At 49.4% G+C, this 16,992-nt stretch overlaps 1 protein-coding gene across 1 annotated transcript in view; it reads right to left on the reverse strand.

Annotated features, from left to right (window-relative positions):
• UBASH3B (ubiquitin associated and SH3 domain containing B) overlaps window positions 1-14,605 on the reverse strand; it is a gene marked incomplete at its 3' end in the record, with an annotated part of 54,867 nt that extends 40,262 nt beyond the window's left edge. Inside the window, 1 exon segment of the mRNA XM_057386598.1 lies at window positions 14,274-14,605. Coding sequence (XP_057242581.1) covers window positions 14,274-14,425 — 152 coding nt within the window.
• Window positions 14,606-16,992: the final 2,387 nt, after the last annotated feature.

Genomic DNA, 16,992 nt, shown 5'->3' on the forward strand with positions numbered 1-16,992 from the left:
ATTATGAGCTGCCTTAACGCAACGTAACACCACGGGTACAAGTGGAGCCACTTCAGATATGCAGCCAAATCTGGCAGGCAGGAAAGTGCAGAACTTGGCTGTGGGAGCTGAGAGAATCAATGAAAGTAGACAGGAGTGAATGGAATTGTGTGTTCAGATGACTTTTAAAAACCCAGCCCCAAATCACCGTGGAAAAGACTCCTAAATTCCCAGATTGTGTCACAATGCCATCCCAAGTTGGCTCTTCCAACTGGGCTGGTTATTTGGCTTTGGACCAAGGACAGGCTCTGAAAATCACTGAAAGTGAGCAGGAGAGGATGGAATTGTTGTTGTGTGTTCAGATGACTTTAAAAAAATCCCCAAATCACCATTGAAACAACTCCTGAAATCCCAGATTGTGTCAGACATCCCACCCCAGCTTGCCTATTCCAACTGGGCTGGTAATTTGACTTTGTACGAAGGACAGGCTCCATGTGCCACGAGCAGGTGCAGATTTTGGATGTTCCCGTTTGCTTTGGAAGGGTTTTGGGGAGGGAGGGAAGGGATGAACCCAGGAGCGGCTGTGCCAGCGCTCGCACGAGTCTGCTTTGCCGTGTTGAAACCCGAAAAAATTGACAGAAGGTTTGGAAAAAAACAGAAGCTCCATCCTTCTGTCCCCGCAGCTCCCTCCCYGTGGAGGGGGGATGGAGATGACACTTCTGGCCCTGCTGATGGTGAAAAAGCTGCCGGGAATTTCTGTGCCGTCCTCACCCCGCGGYGGGCGGCGGAACAGGGACAGCTTTTCCAGGGAAATGGTTGTGCTGGAAACTCTGCTCCTCCAGGAGAATTTGAGGATGGAATTGCACATTTCAGACCCAACAGGACATGCAAATGTATGGGAGAAAAAGCCCTCTTGATCAACACCCAAGAGGAAATGAAATTTGAGCCACTGATCCAGATAAGCAAAGGGAGCAGTTGTGATGCGGGGTGGCAGCGAGCTCAGGGTAACACCGGCAGCAAAGGGCTCCCAGCCAAGCTCCACCCTGAGCYGGATTTAAACCCAAGGCACGGCTGAGTAATTGCAGTTCAAACCCAGGGAGCTGCTGGCGGGTTTGAACTTGAGCAGAACCTTTGAATCCCTCGCCAGGTTGGCGCTGAAATCCATCCTGGGCTCCTCCCCSAAGTGCCCAACGTGCTGCTGCAGAGCTCTGCTTTTCCCTAAAACCTCCAAACCCACGGGATATTTATCCCTTAAACACCCCTCAGCAGCTCCCAAACCTTGCCACTTTTCCCTGCTYGTTTCACCATCACCACCACGAAAGCCACGGTTTTCAGGAATTTTCATCGCAAACCAAGAAACTCGTCTCTGCTTTGACTCATACCTTGAAGCAAAGGGACAATTATCTAATCACAACACTCAATCCCGKTTTTTTTTCTTAAGCTCGTCTAAATTGTTCAGCTGCTTCAGATGCTTCGGTGATTAGAGAGCGATTCCACAAATAAACTGCTCCTGACACTCAGAACCAACGCTGCAAGCAAGGGAGGATAAAACACTGTGGAAAAAGGGTTCCTTCCTCACCCTYGCTCACACCCAGCCTGAAAAACCACAAAATTTCATGTCTGTTACCGAAATGAAAGTCACATCAAAGGTCCTGGCTGATTTGGGGATGTGCTGCAGCAGAATTGAAACRATATCCAGTGGGTGGAAGGTTGAGCTGGATGCCTGGAACAGCAGCTAATCGCCACCTGAGAGCACATTTGGGGTGATTTATGGCAAATCCAATCCACCAGAGCTGCCAGAGACTCTTTGTGCCCTCAGGCAAAAATCTTAAAACGCTTTCATGCTCGTTGGGAGGTACTTAATTGGCAGAGACACTGAGCATCCCTTGGCCAACATTTCCCAGAGCAGCTCCTGGCTCCAGCGGATCCGTTCTGGACTTCCAGAAGGGTTTGGCTCCCAGACACAGCCAGGGCCTCAGGTTTAATGATCAGTTCTTTTCAGTGAATAAATCCCAACCCCAGCAGTATGATTTCCTCCTGGGTGTTGCTAAGTTAGACTTGTAGGGGATTTTTTTTTGGCTTATGGTGATCCATGGGGGAGTTCAGCCTTGCAAACACAGTTCTGGTGCCCCATCRTTACCAGAGCTCACATCTTTTATGGATTTATCCTCTGAAACACCGTGGGACAGGGATTTTCTGTGTTCCTGAAGCCAAAAGAAGGCAGAACCTGCCCTTGGAGCTGGCTGTGCCTGAARGAACCGMGGGAGAYKCTTTTTCTGTGCTGGTGGCTCTGGCTGTGCTGCTCATCTCAGCTTCCTGTCTCATCTGACGAGGTTTTCCGCTGACCTTTGCTGTCAGAAGGATGGAACAGGCCCTATGAGCCCATCCTCCCCCTGCCCCTCGGTCCTACAGGACCAGGGGAGGGTTTTGGGTGCCGGGTTTGGGTGGGGTGCTCTGGCACCCACTGCTCTCAGCCCTGCCCGTGCCTGGCTGGCAGGGACTCAGGATCTCTGCCATCCTCACACCTAAAACCACCAAACACCCAAAATTCCTGAGCTGTCATCCAGGGAAATCCCACAGCACCTCAGCGAGCTCCTGCCCCTCTGGCTGCAAAGCAGCAGTGGTAGAAATTATAGCAGAATTTTATCTCCATTTGTCCCAGAGATGGATGGGGGTGAGCAGAGGGAGGAAACGCCACCAAGGCACCGCAATCCTATTCCCACACTTGGGATCCCAAAATTTCCCTCCAAACCCAGCCCTGCCAAGCCAGCCTCAGGCTCTCTGGGGATGTCACATTTCTCTGAAAGACATCTTCATTTCCCCCTGCTGTTTCCACGTTTTCCCTGGGCAGCCTTGGCCCTGCCCTGGGAGGGTTCACTGGGAGCAGATGGATCTGTCTGAASGCTCAGGGTGAGCTCAGAAAGCAGCAGCTGCTCCCTGGAGCTGCCCGGGGGAAGATGAGCAGGATCTCAGCAGKCTCTGTGCCCTGGGTCAGGCTGACTCACAGCCCAAACCTCGGGCACATCACGGGGTGATGCACAAATTCCTCCACGCGGGATGTGCTTCCACAGACCAGGCCAGCCATGGCTGGTGATGTTGGAATTTGTGATTCCAGCTGAATTCCGGGCACACTGAGTGCTTCCAGCACATCATTCTTGCCCCTGGAATGGGGAATTCTTCCTCAGAATTCCCAAAGGTTGAAAGCCCTTTGAGCAGTTTTGGGGCAGGAAGAGGAGGAAGATGGAAATTTATTGATCCCCAAGGAAGGGTCTTTGTARGAACTTCAATCCTCTCCCTGAGATAACATCTGGGATGGGCTTCTTTGTGAAGCTGGATGATGAAATGGACACTCCTCATACAGGCTGACCACCCCATGCAAGCAGAAAATTTTACATCAGGGAGAAAAAAATAAAAAAAAGAAATAGCCAGGCAAGCAGGTCATTTTTCCCCATGCAATTCACTCTATTTTTACCAAATCCAAGCAACAGTTCAAAATCCCCCCATGCAGCTGGTTTAGCTTGGTGTCAGGGTGATGATTATGCAGCTCACCCCACACAAAGCTCACAACAGGATGGTTGAACAGGACAGGGGATGGGTTCTCCTGTTTGCTGTGATCTGCAGGGATCAGATCCATCTCACACCGTGGGTCTCTGTGTGCCTTTCCTGACCCACCCTGTGCCTGGCTGACATTTCTGAGTCCCAGATAATCCCAGTTCCTGTGGATCCAGCTGCTTGGCAGAGCAGGATCCTGTGCCCAGCTCTGGAGTCACTATTTATAAAATACTCCCCGGCCCCAACACACAAATGCACCGTGAAGYACCTGAGGTTTATATTTTCCTCCCAGATGCTTTGGTACTGATTCTTATTTATTCTCAGGCTTTTCTGCATTCCCTGAATGGTTTAAAATACCCATTTTTATACCCATTTCTCTAAGGGAAGCTTTGCCAGCCATGAAAGTCGGGTTATTTCTGGGGAAGACGCTCAGCTGCTGTGTTATTATTGCTCCAACAAAAGGAATGGTGCTGGGCTGATTTACACTGCTGGGAGGCTTTGCCCCTCGAACACGAATGCATTTATGGAGCAGCTCTGAGGAGACTGTAAARGGAACAGAAATGGGATTTGTAAGGTGCAGCTGTAAACTCCATTTACTCCCAGGCTTGTTGCTGTTCATGGATTGGTGTGAAAAGGATGCCTCAGGATTTCAGTTTCTCTATTTCCATGTCTCTGTAACCCTGGGATTCTCCAGTGTTTAACTCCAGACTCCACAGACAGTGCTGAGCTCCTGCTCTCCCATTTTTACACAAAACAATTCCTCTGCAGCCCCAAACTCAAGGACACCTCCCTGGGCCAGGCCCCARGAGATGGAAACAACAGAGAATTGGGGGAGCCAAGTTGGAGTTTTTGACTGCATTGGCTGCAGCTGCAATTGGAGGATTCAGGCCCGATTTTGTGCAAATGGACAAAAGTGAGAAAGGGTGAAAAAGCCGTGAGCCATTGTCCATTGTGGGTGCAGCCCCTGGCTGGGCTGGGACTGCCCTGAATGGCCCTGAAGGCCCTGCAATAACAGAACTGCTTTGGATTCTCTCAATTCTGTCTGGACTCTGCTTTAGCTGAGCCAGATTCAAGCATCAAATATGAAATCATCTCCAAATCCAGGTTTGCTGGAGATTTCTTTGAATGGAGCCTGGGAGAACTGGCTTATCCCTGCTCATATATTGTGCTCTGACACTTATTGGGGCTTGGCAGCTCCTCTCAGAAGGAAATATCGATTGTGAGGCAGAAATCCAATATAATTGTGGAACAAGGGAGCAGGACATCATTGACACCACTTAGAGGCTGCGATTCTGGAGAGCCCTCTGTCTCCAGTGGGTGGCAAATGTTAATTAAGGTGCCCTCCCTGGCGTCAGGAGCCTCCATGGATTGTCTCACGCTGCATTTTCATGTCTGGAAAAYGGGAATGGTGCTTATTTGGGAGGAGCTGCTCCTGGTGCAGCTGTGAATTTACCCATCAATCGAACTCGCTGTAACTATGGGTAACCAGTAGGAAAAAGATTTTGGAGGCGATGCTGGGATCAGCTTCCTCTGTGGCCTYTCCCCATCCTCCTCTCTGGAGGCTYTTTTTGGGTTCTATTTGGTGTCAGCTCCTGGGAGAAGGAGGATGTTTACCTTTCATACTTGCACAAGGGCTGTGGGCCATAAAAACTGTTATCAAAACATACATAAAAACATAAATGCTGTGGGGACATAAAATTCAGTCAAAAGACCCTCACTGGGGCCATGCAGGGGAAAAAATGATAACAGGGGTTTCATCTCAACACCAACCCGGGGCTCAAAATTTGCATCACGAAACTGCAAATGGCTCGCAGTGAAATGGGGAACAGCTCAGAAGAGCAAAYAACACCACCTCATCCATTTCAGGTCCTTCCAGGGCCATTTCGTGTGTGCTTGGGTGGAAATGTTTGGGACATCTTGGTCTCAGCCATCCCAGCATGTGCTCAAAGGCTGAATTAGGCCTTTCAYGGGATGAATCGTGTGAGAACGTGATGGATTTCATTAAGAAGAGGAGGAAGAAAATAATAATTTTTGCAAGTCAGGAGTGAGAAATCTCCCTGAAGCACCSCCAGCTCAGCAGTCCCAAGATTAATTCTGCAAAATCACAGAGAGCAGAGAATCACTAACACTTCATGAAAGGGTGAAAAGTGGCACTTGCCTTGTGTTTGATAACTTTMAATACAGTTAAAACCTCTTCCCATGCCAGTCCAAGGGTGTCTACCAGAGTTCCCAGTTTTGGGGTTTGTCTCTGCACTTTTAGCACAAAAGTAAAATATCCCAAGGTTTGCTCAGCCACGTTCCCAGCAGCATTCCCAAGATGAAATTCTGCTGGGATTGCCACAGCTCAGCCTTGAGGGCACAGATTTGGGCTCTGGGGAAAGCAAAGGCATCAAACATCTCCTTTCTCTCATTCCAGGCTCAGTTTATAATTCCTTGTTTTTTGTTTCAATTTTATTGAGATGGGATATTGTCACACCTGCACGTGCAACTGTGCCCATCCTTGTTCTTTTAGGAATTTTTGTGGGAATTGGGGAGGCTGAGGCTTCCCAAGGAATGGAGGAACCCTCATGCATTCCCAGGTGTGTGGGGTTGATATCCCAGCTCTTTATCAGGAATTTTGGGCACTTGGAAGTACCTCAAGTAGTATTTGCTGAAGCTTTCAGGAGAGATTTCAGGAGAGATTTCAGGAGAGATTTCAGGAGAGTGGGTTTGAAGGGACAGCAGACAAGAGGTCCAAGATGTCTCAGACACTGTGCAGGTTTGTCAGCTGCTTTGCATTCATAGAATCCCACAATCACCAGGGATGGACGAGACCTCCAATATCTTCCAGTCCAACCCATACCCAACACCTCAACCAAACCACAGCACCCAGCACCACATCCAATCTCTCTTTAAACACATCCAGGGATGGTGACTGCACCCCCTCCCCGGGCAGACCATTCCAAGACCATTCCATTCCCTAAATTTCTTCCTTTTTTTTTCTTTTTTTTTTTTGCTGCCCTCCAGACCTATCCAGACCCAGGCTTTGTGCCCAGCCAGGCAGCACAGAGCACTTTGGGGACACAAAACCCAGGACTTTTCTCTCTGGAGCTGKTACAGAGCAGAGCAGGCACAGCACAAAGGCTGCAGAGAGTCCTGGAGATGGAATCCAGAGCTCTGTCAGCTGCTGAGCCCCAGCTCCTTTGATGACTCTGCTTGTTGGGATAATGAGGCTGCTGCAGCGCAGACACACTCACGGATGTCTCTATTCTTTCAGCGATCGCGGAGTGCGCGCTGTGAATCCACGATGAGCCCGTACTTAAAACCGTTTTCAGCTCTGAGCAACGTTTGGGAGTCCAAATTCTCTTTTAAAGTGACTTAAAACCACAAAAGTGTCCTCAGGAGGCAGCAGGGTTAGCGCTTGATATTTAAAAGCGCCAATTTTTTTTCTTTTTTTTTTGGTTTGTGAGAATTATTTTTTCTCATGATCTTTCAAAGGATGGAATCCCCCCTGAGTTCAGCCAGTCTCGAGGGCAGGAAAGTGGCAGCAATAATCCAGGGATGAACTTGCAGAGGGTTTACAGGAGGCAGGATTCTGCAGGGAACAGCCCRACACGAGGAGGGAAGAATAATCAGCATTTAACACCAACAGGGCTCCGTTCAAACACTGGATTTCTGAAATCCCGAGTTCCTCCAGCCCTTCTTTGTCTTGAGAATCTAAATCAGGAAATTTAAACTGGCTCCTGGCAGTGGTATCAGATCTGGAGCCAGGTGAGCAGAAAGAAAAAAAAAAGGACAGAAGAGATACCACCAATATCTGTATCCCTGACAGGAAGCACRAAAGGGAATTCCATCCCAAGGATGGAGTTTTTGATTGCTTGGGGCTCTGACACAGCAGGCTCAGAGCAGTTTTTCAGGCTCCCTCAGTGACATGTGAGGTCTGGGCTGTGCTTTCTGCAGCTCCTCTCCTTCCTGGAGCAGAGGGGAGGATCAAGTTCAGGACCTTGGCCCCGAGACAAGGAAATCATCAGAGGGACGGAAGCCCSAGGAAATGTTTTCTTGTCACCATGTAATTTTAATACCCAAACAAACCGAGCGCTCCGGGACCAGGAAACTCTCTGACATCTCTGGCAGCATTTGCCAAAATTTGACAGCCTTGCAAACCACATCTGAGCCATGCAGGGAGGGAATGCTGGCTGAGCTGGGATCTCCCTGCACGTGGGGACGGTGCTGGAACACCCAGATCGGAGATCCCAATGAAGTTTTCAGCAGGTTCTAGGACAGGGTTTGCTTTTTCCTCTGATCCAGGAATCCTCCCTGCTCTTGGCTGAGGAATCTTTGTGAGGGATGCTCTGTCCTCCAGCTCTTTGCTCGATGTTTGTGGTAGAAGCATTTTCCCTGTAGTTATCAGACCCCAATATCTGATTTTTTCTGCTCCTCTCAGTCTTTAGAGGTGAAGTTTGTGGCAGAATCATTTTCCATGTCACTCTTAAACCCCAGTATCTGACTGTTCTGCTCCTCCCAGCCCTCAGGATTGATCAGGGCAATTTTGTGTCCAACATCCTGAATCGATATCAGGAAAATTAATTTATAAGTATTAGAGGTTTATGTTTAAAAAGGAGATAGAGGAGTTTTGTAATTTTATTTATGAATAAAGGGAGCGGCTATGGGTATTTTTATGGGGTTTCTTAAATTGTTGGAGGACTCAGCCTCTTTTATCTTAATTTTTTGGTTGCAGTTCTTTCTCTCTTTCCCATTGGTTGAGGTATTTGAGAGGAGAGGTATAGATTTTCTGAAATGTTTAATGAAACCCCTCCCTTCTATTATTTTTTAATATATATTTTGGTGGTTTTTAGTTTATTAATATAGTTTGGGCACTGAGGTAACACCAAGCCCTGCTGCTGCTGTTATTTCACAGCCTGATCTTATCACAGGAATGCCTTCTCTGCCTCTGATAAGAGCTTTCCCTCCCTCTGAAAATGTTSTACAACCCCATGGAAATTGTTTAAAATTCTGTTTAAACCAGATCTGAGTCTCGTCATGAATGGACTGAAACTCTGCAGATTCAGGTGCAAGTACCAGCCTAACTACGGGTTTGAAWTCTGCTCTGAGCCCAGTTTGCAGAACACACAGTGGAAATAAAGGGCTCTCTGTGGTTTATCTCTTCAGATCTCTAAAGTGAGGAACTGACTCTTGTGGAGATCCCCCCGCCCCAAACGCACTGGAGCCGCTGGCACGGAACAAAAAACCTGAATCCTGCAGGAACCACCTCAGCCCCACAGAGCAAACCGAACTAAAGACAAAGATAAAATATTAAAAATCCACGTGTAGAGCAGCTACGGGGCTCAGTCCCAAATGGGCTTTTCTGAAGCATTTCCAGAGCCCCTTCCCGGCAGCTGCTGCCCCAATCCCCCTGTCTCTGTCCCCATCCCTGTCCCCATCCCTGTCCCACTGCTGACCTGCGGGATCCCCTCCAGCACAGAGGGACAAAACAAATCTGACACCTCAGAGCTGACCCAGGAATTGCAACACCTGAACTGGGGCAGTTCAGAGCTCAGACTGTCCCAATCTCATCCCTAAACTCGGGTTTAGCACAGAACTGAGAGCTGAGTCCAAGTCCCCTCCCAAAGGAGCAGCTGCAGCTTCTCCCCCGTCACCGTTTGGGAACTGATCACAAACCCTTCCTGGGAAGCTCCTGCTCACCCTGGGCAGCCCTGGAAATGGAAGAATTTTCTTAAATGGTTTCTCTGCCACAGCTCCATCCAAACCCCAAACTCACTGTCCTGAGTGAGCAGCACAGAGTTTAGGGAAGCTTTTCCCCAAACTCTCGTGGCCACAACACCTGGAATTTCCATTCAAGAGCTGAAAGTTCTCTCCAGGGCTGCTAAACCTGGAAATCACATTCAGTGGAGCCTCTCGAGCTGCTGCTTCCATCAACGCTCCTGTCCAGCAACTTCTTCCCTTGGGATGGGGTTTCCTGCACACCCTGAGCCAGCACGAGCCACTGAATCACAAAAACCCACGTGGGAATTAGGAATTGTGCTGGATCTTTATTGTAGGATGAATTTCAGCCTAAAATATTACCAGAAAACAAACACCCCCAAGGCAAGGCCCTGAGGGAAGGGAAAGCACTCTAAAATCCCCAAATGATGAGCGGCTCTTTGCCTCCATGCAGTCATTTCCCAAATCCAGCTCCGGCCCCAGAGGAAGGAGAGGCTCCCGGCCTTGCTGTGCCGAAATCCTGCGATGTTGCTAAGTCTGTTACTAAGCAAAACATGTCTTAGCAGGCTGAAAATGCTTAAAAAAAAAAAAGAAAACAGAGAAGGTTTTGCTGTTTGTAAACCGGGCCTGAGCTGCTTTTCTTTGACAATAACAAAATCTTCTAAATTCTCATGGTTTCTGAGAAGGCAAATCCAAATCAAACTGGTTTTATTCAGGTCCAGGGTAATGAATTCCTCTCCAGGCCATGAACACAGAGTTAAAYCCTTTTCCAGGCTCTGATGAGGGGAAGGAAGATCCATTTAGTTTTGGAAAGCTTTGCCACCTGTGTCATCTCTTGTGCTTATCAAAGACAGCACAGCGACAGAAAAAGCACAATATCTCTAATTTAGGTGTTCTGGTTATGGACAGTGATTTACCCAGCCYGAGTAATGGCAGGGACCAGGGAATTATCTTCCATTTTTTAGGCCTGGATTTCTTCTGAAACAGCATCTCAGAGCTGTGACTTAAATTTGGAGTTTCATGCAGAACTGAAACCTTTTATGTTTTATACATTCATATATTCTGATACATGTGCACTCAGAATTAAAACAAAGAAAGCAGGATTATTTTTTATCCTCGTACTACAATTTTAACTTTCTGGTTCTGAGGATGTTTTGGAGGAGTTTAAAGGCTGACATGAAACTTTTAAAACTTGCAGCTTCTGGAGCCACATTGATTTCTGCACCATGCAGGATAAATAAGTTTCAATAATTTAAATCTGGTCAAAGGTCTTCTTCCATCCTGGATGAAACTGCAGTCCATCACTAATTTTTTTTCCAATTTCAGCCTTTTATAGACACATTATGGATTTTTTTCTAATTGCTTCTACGTGCGTAAGAGTTTTAAGTGATCCCCCGTGGTTTTGATGGCCTGTAAATCACACTGTGCTTTTTCTTCTCTCTACTCTCATCATTATACAGGGATTAAACACAACAGTGAGAGGTGCTGGCAGGCAGAGTAGATGGGAATTAGGTGCAACTACTGATGGGAGATTCAAAATGAGATGATAAATAATATTTTTGGCCAACTGGGAAATAATGTTTGCATGAAATCCCTTTCTAGAGGAATCTTCTTGYTGTTTTTAGGGTATTGAAGCACTGAGGGTCTGCTTTGGCCTTGGTGTGAACAAGGCTAAAATGTTTTTCCAAATTGCAAAATGGGAATTGTAACATCACCTTTGCCTTCTTTCTTTGTTTAAATCAGAAAATACTGGGGAGAGGGACAGCCTGTGGGAGCAGACAGTGTGTAACCTAATGGGCTAACTGCAAAATAAAATAATAATGGCCATGAGCTGGCAAAACCCCACAAGGCAGAAGAGCAGCTCGTGGTGATGGTTCCAGGGTGACAGAGGGGGCTGAGCAGGTGCTGTGCACGGGGGAAAGATCCCAAAGGAGATTTGGACATCTCCCTGTGATTTGGGGGAGCAGGGATGGAGGCTGGTGATGGGAAGGAGGAAAACAGAACCGTGCCAAGAAATCCTTCAGAGGGGAACAGGRCAAAGTCCTGGGCTTGGGATATTTCAGAGGGGGAACTCTGAACTCCTCAGAGGGGGAATGGGGTGAACCTCCAAGAGCTCAGTATATTTCAGGGGGATATTTCAGAGGGATATTTCAGAATTCCTCAAACAGGAAGGACACACCCTCTGTCCCCAGGCCCCATAAATCACCTGCAGGGTGGACAAACCAATGCTCATTTAATAACCCAGGAGTTATTAAACCCACGGCAGTTCTGCCCTTGCTCCCTGACATCCTCTCTGGGTTCCAGCCTGGCTCAACCCATTTTCTGCCCTTTCTGAGCCATTCAGTAACACTTGGAAATCACTGAACATTTCCTCTTTGATTATTTTAACATCTGTGGGGTAAAGCCAAGTTAGGTGATGGGAGCTCTCCCAGAATRTTTCTCCTGGCTCGATCCCACACCTTCAAACTGTGATTCCAGCTCATCCCCTGTGTTTGTRACCCTGCCTGACCTGGCCCTGTGTGTCCCCTGCCCCAATCAGTGTCCCCTGCCCCAATGAGTGTCCCCAGCCCCACACAAAAACGGGGAGGAGGCCGCTGATGCCAGCAGCGATGGGATTTTGTGACAAGCCTGACAGACTTGTCTGACAACTCGGAGGTTTGTTTTGCATAAGCCACCCAAACAGATGGTCACCACTTTGAAGTACCAGCCTGGCTCGTGTTTGCATGCAGGATCCACAGGCACAGAACTGAAATTCCCCCRAATTCACCCATTTCCCTGTGTCCCTGCTGAGCTGTGGCTTTGTGGTAGGAAACAGAGCTGGGAGAGTTTTGGGGCTGTTTCTCCAGGCCATGKTTGGGAGGGAGGTGATRTTTTTACCTCCCTGGCATCTCAGCACTCTCTTCCAGTCACACTTACACGTCTGCTGTGAGTTAAGAAGCATTTTCTGGGAAGGAATGACCTCTGGGGAATGTCCTTGTGCTGTGCACAAACCTGTGCTCCATTCCACATTGTACCCTCGGTGGCACTGCTTTATTTTATTGGCTTTATTTCTATTTTACTTTCTGAATTTTTGCTTGTCTGAATGTCACTGATGGATTATTTGGAACAGGGACACTCTGCTCCTTCASAGGGATAAGTGGTTCCTCTCCCAGCACAGAGCTGAGCTGTCACACGGGGTCATCTCSAATTCAGCATCAAGACAGCTCCACCCATCTGCCTGGCTGTATTCCCAATAAATACTTTTYACATTTCGGGATATTTTACCCCTTTTTCTGACCTGCTCCCCGCGTTTAACCTTCTCTGCTCGGTGTGCTGAGGCTCTGAGCACATTTTAATCCACGCCAGCGCTTTCCTGGGCAGGAATGCGACCCATAGACACAGTTCCCGAGGAAGGAAGAGCCAGGCTGCCTGGATGGCACTGTCGTGCAGGTAACAACCACTTTCATTCACAGCATCAAGCCGGATTTTTTTTTTTTCTCCAGCTCCACAGAAAGATGCCCATCTTTCCTCCCAACCGAGCAGAGCATGAAGTCACCGCTCAGCTCCGCTCTTCATTTGCATTCCCTGCGTATCAAAGCCGAGTGCTGATCTCRGTAGATAACTGACAGCCAGAAGGAGCCGTGCAAAACACAAATAAGATTTCCTGGATGCGCTGCTGCGTCCACGCAATCCCATCAATCCACAAGGAACATATGTCCTTAAACCGCGTGTGCCCGTCTCTATAAAAAAACCCAGTGACGAGGCAGCCTGGAAACTGCCGAGTTCTGCTCGGTACCGACAACAAACGGAAAACTCAAGATCAAGGAACCATCCCGACCCACACCGGTTTCATTTGCATCCCAAAGCGAGCGGCCCCGCGTCAGGAGTCACTCCCTTTCATCATGAAGTTATCATTAGTTTTCTGCCTGATTAATTTAAACCATACGCACACACAGGGGCATAAAACGGACAAGAAAAACCGAACCGCTTCGGGCTACGGATGGAAATTTAGTTCTGCTCCACTGCTTTTAGGGTGACTCGCACACGGATTAAAGAACATCCCCCGGGTGTCCGAGCTAAAGCAATTGAAACTGGGGTTGCAAAAAAAGCCTCCCTGGCGATCCCCACCTTCCTGGCCACCGGGGCCGGCTGCGGGGACGGGACTCGGTGTGCCCGGGGCTCCTGCGGACCGGAGGATGCGACCCGGATCCCCTACAGCTCCGGGAAAGCATTCCCCGCTGCCAGGAGAGCGTTCCCAGATGTCCGGGCCGTTCCGAGAAGCCATCCCGGGGCCGTGCATCCCCTGCAGCCCGGGAGAGCATCGCCCCATTGCCCCTTTCCCCGGGCCACGCATCCCCCCGACTCCGGGAGCGCATTCCCGCGGACGGGAGCGCATCCCCCCGGCTCCGGGAGCACATCCCCCCGGCTCCGGGAGAGCATTCCCCGCTGCCCTGGCTGCTCCGAGGAGGCATCTCCGGGCCGTTCCAGGAGCGTATCCTCTCGCAGCCGGGAAAGCATCCTCTCGAAGCCGGGAGAGCGCTGCCCGCTGCCGGGAGAGCATCCCCCGCTGTCCGGGCCGCTCCGGCAGCGCATCCCCCCGCTCTGAGTGCGGCCCCCCACTCCCTGAGTGCAGCCCCCCGCTCCGGCAGCGCATTCCCCYGCTCCATGAGTGCATTCCCCGTTCCGGGAGTCCATTTCCCACTCGGGGAGTCCATTCCCCGCAGCGGGAGTCGATCCACCCTCTCGGTGAGTGCACTCCCTGTTCCGGGAGTCCATTCCCCGTTCCGGCAGCGCATCCCCCTTCTCCATGAACGCATCACCCCCTCTCCCGGAGTGCAACCCCCGGCTCCGGGAGTGATCCCCCTGCTCCATGAGTGATCCCCCGCTCCGGGAGTGATCCCCCGCTCCGTGAGTCCATCCCCCGTCTCCGTGAATCCATCCCCGTCTCCCCGGCGCTCCCTCCCCGCTGCCGGCCCCGCGCCGCTCCGGAGCAGCGCCGTTCTCTCTCCGCCCGCCGTAAAGCGAAAGAAAGGAGGGGAAAACGCGGCGGGGCAGGGACTTACGCCCGTGCTTTGGGGAAGCCCATGGAGAGCAGGATGTCCAGCGACGAGCCATGTTTGATGGTCCCGGCGCGGTGCTGGCGGTTCCGCCGGGGGATGACTTGGCTGTACAGCTCGTCCCTGGCAGCCATGGCGAGCGCGGCGGGCTGGGCCATCAGCGCGCAGCCATCGCCGCCCGCGCAGGGCCATGCACGCCGCGGGCTCGGGGACAGCGCCGGGGACAAGCCGCACGGCCGCCCGGCCCCGAGCGACACCGCCCACAGGAGCGCAGCCCCGCGCAGCCCCGCGCAGCCCGCCCCCGGCGCGGAGCGATGGAGGGATGGATGGATGGAGGGATGGATTGGGGGAGCGCAGCCGGGATGCCCCCGCCCCGGGGAGGGGGGTGGGAGATGCGCGGGAGCGTGCAGGAGAAAGGAAGGTTTCCTTTTAAAAAAAAGGGGAAAAAGAAAGCACGTGCACGCGCGGTTATATTGGGGATTTTTTTTTTGTGTTTGTTTGGCCTTTAATTGTTATGTTATTTATTAATTTAATATGTTCATTTATTTTTTGTTTGCTTTGCCTTTATTATAATTGTTACATTAATATATTTGTTCATTTATGTATATATAGCTCTGCAAATTTATTCTTTTCTTTCTTTCTTTCTTTCTTTCTTTCTTTCTTTCTTTCTTTCTTTCTTTCTTTCTTTCTTTCTTTCTTTCTTTCTTTCTTTCTTTCTTTCTTTTCTTTCTTTCTCTCTTTCTCTCTCTCTTTCTCTCTCTCTCTTTCTCTCTCTTTCTCTCCTTCTCTTTCTCTCATTTTTTTTAGCAAATCCTCTCTGCCATCCCACCCAAACTTCACGCAGAGCACAGAGGGGAGGTCAGGCATCTCAGGGATCACCCTCTGCCCATTATTATCATGGAATGCTTTGGGGCCTTAAAGTCCATCTCATTCCAGTCCCATCCATGTCCAGGGACACCTCCCACTGTCCCCAGCCCCAATGTCCAGCCTGGCCTTGGTCACTCCAGGGATCCAGGGGCAGCCACAGCTTCTCTGGGCACCCTGTGCCAGGGCCTCCCCACCCTCCCAGGGAACAATTCCTGCCCAAAATCCCATCCATCCCTGCCCTCTGGCAGTGTGACCCCATTCTCTGTGTCCTGTCCCTCCATCCCTTGTCCCAGTCCCTCTCCAGCTCTCCTGGAGCCCCTTGAGGCCTTGGAAGCTGCTCTGAGGTTTCCCTGGAGCCTTCTTCTCTCCAGGTGAGGACCCCCAGCTCTCCCAGCTCAACTCCAGAGGGGCTCCAGCCCTTGGAGCATCTCCCTGTTTCCTCTGGAGCAGCTCCAGCAGCTCCCTTTGGTGCTGTTTATTCTTCACCTGGACGTGGTTTGAGCCAAAAGAGTTCAGCTCCAAATTTTTTTCTTCATCCCTGCGTGTCCAGCAGCTCTGCTCCCCTCCCACACCGCAGGTTCCCATGGGCTGGGTGGGACAGATATTCCTGATTTTGTCCTCATTTTATTTCAATTCTTCCTCCTCCTTTTTTTCTTTTCTTTTTTCTTTTTCTTTTCTTTTTTCTTTTTTTCCTGATATTCCCTTTTTTCCACTTTCCCTTTCACTTTTAAAAGCAGGCAGATCCTGCTGCTCTTCCCATAGCAGGCCCAGCAGAAACAGCCTTAGATCCCAACCCTGCCAGCAAATAAAAACCCATTAAGAGGCATTTTTAAAAATAGTTTATGCTGGGGAAGGAAATCAATACTGGCAATGACAAATCTATCACTGCAGTTATTATTCTTCGCATTAGGGAAAACCAACAGCCCATTTCCATTTTGTATCAATGAAGGGGAAAAAAAATTCCCCTCCCAGCTCTCTGCTCACCCTCCCCCTGTGYCAGTTGATTTTCTGCCTCTTTATCCACAGGGAAAAGCCATCCCTGAGCCAAGRATGCCATGAAAATTCCAGTTCCAGAAAGACATGGCACAAAAAAACCCCAAAACCCCTAAAAGTGCTGCCTGTTCCTCTCTTAAAATCACTTTTAACTCCTCTTGTGTTGCTGAGGTTCTTTAATTTATCCCTGTTATTAATTGGCAAGGACTTCRTTAATGCCAGAGGGTGAAACCAAGGAGTGTTTAGTCATGGATTTCAGCCGTGAAATCAAGATCAGGCACCCAATTTATTTAATTTTAATCCTGAAGGAGAATTAAGGGTTGTTAATACCAATATTTGTGCTCAAAATTGGATTTTTGGAGCCTCCAGGAGGGTTTGTCACCTGTGAACTCATCCCAATCACGCTGGGACCACCCCAGAGCTGCTGGAACTGTAATGGGGAAGGTGAAAATCCCAAATCCCAAATTTTAAATCCCAAATCCCAAATTTCAAATCCCAATTTTCAAATCCCATCTTCCCATCTCCCAGCCAAGCCCTGCAGGCAGTTCCCAGGGGGACACAGGGACCTGCAGCCAGCAAAAAAATATTTTGATTTTTCTCCCTGTGCCTCCCTCCTGCACATTTCAATGCTCCACCTGAATTATTCAAACAGGAAATAACAACAAAAACAAGAATTTCTTTCCTCTGGCTGTGACAGATTCACACAATCGATAAAAAAACCCCAAAATCCACATTGGAGAAGTTGCAATATTGAAGTTTTTGCAGTTGGATGAGGTGCTGCAACAACTCCACTGGGAGCATCAAAGATATTACAACACACAAGAAAGCACAGGAATAGGATTTTTTATATAGAAACCTTTTTTTT

The sequence above is a fragment of the Malurus melanocephalus genome, unplaced genomic scaffold, assembly GCF_030028575.1.
Source record: "Malurus melanocephalus ecotype Western Australia unplaced genomic scaffold, MMel_1.1 scaffold_1002, whole genome shotgun sequence".
NCBI lineage: Eukaryota > Metazoa > Chordata > Aves > Passeriformes > Maluridae > Malurus > Malurus melanocephalus.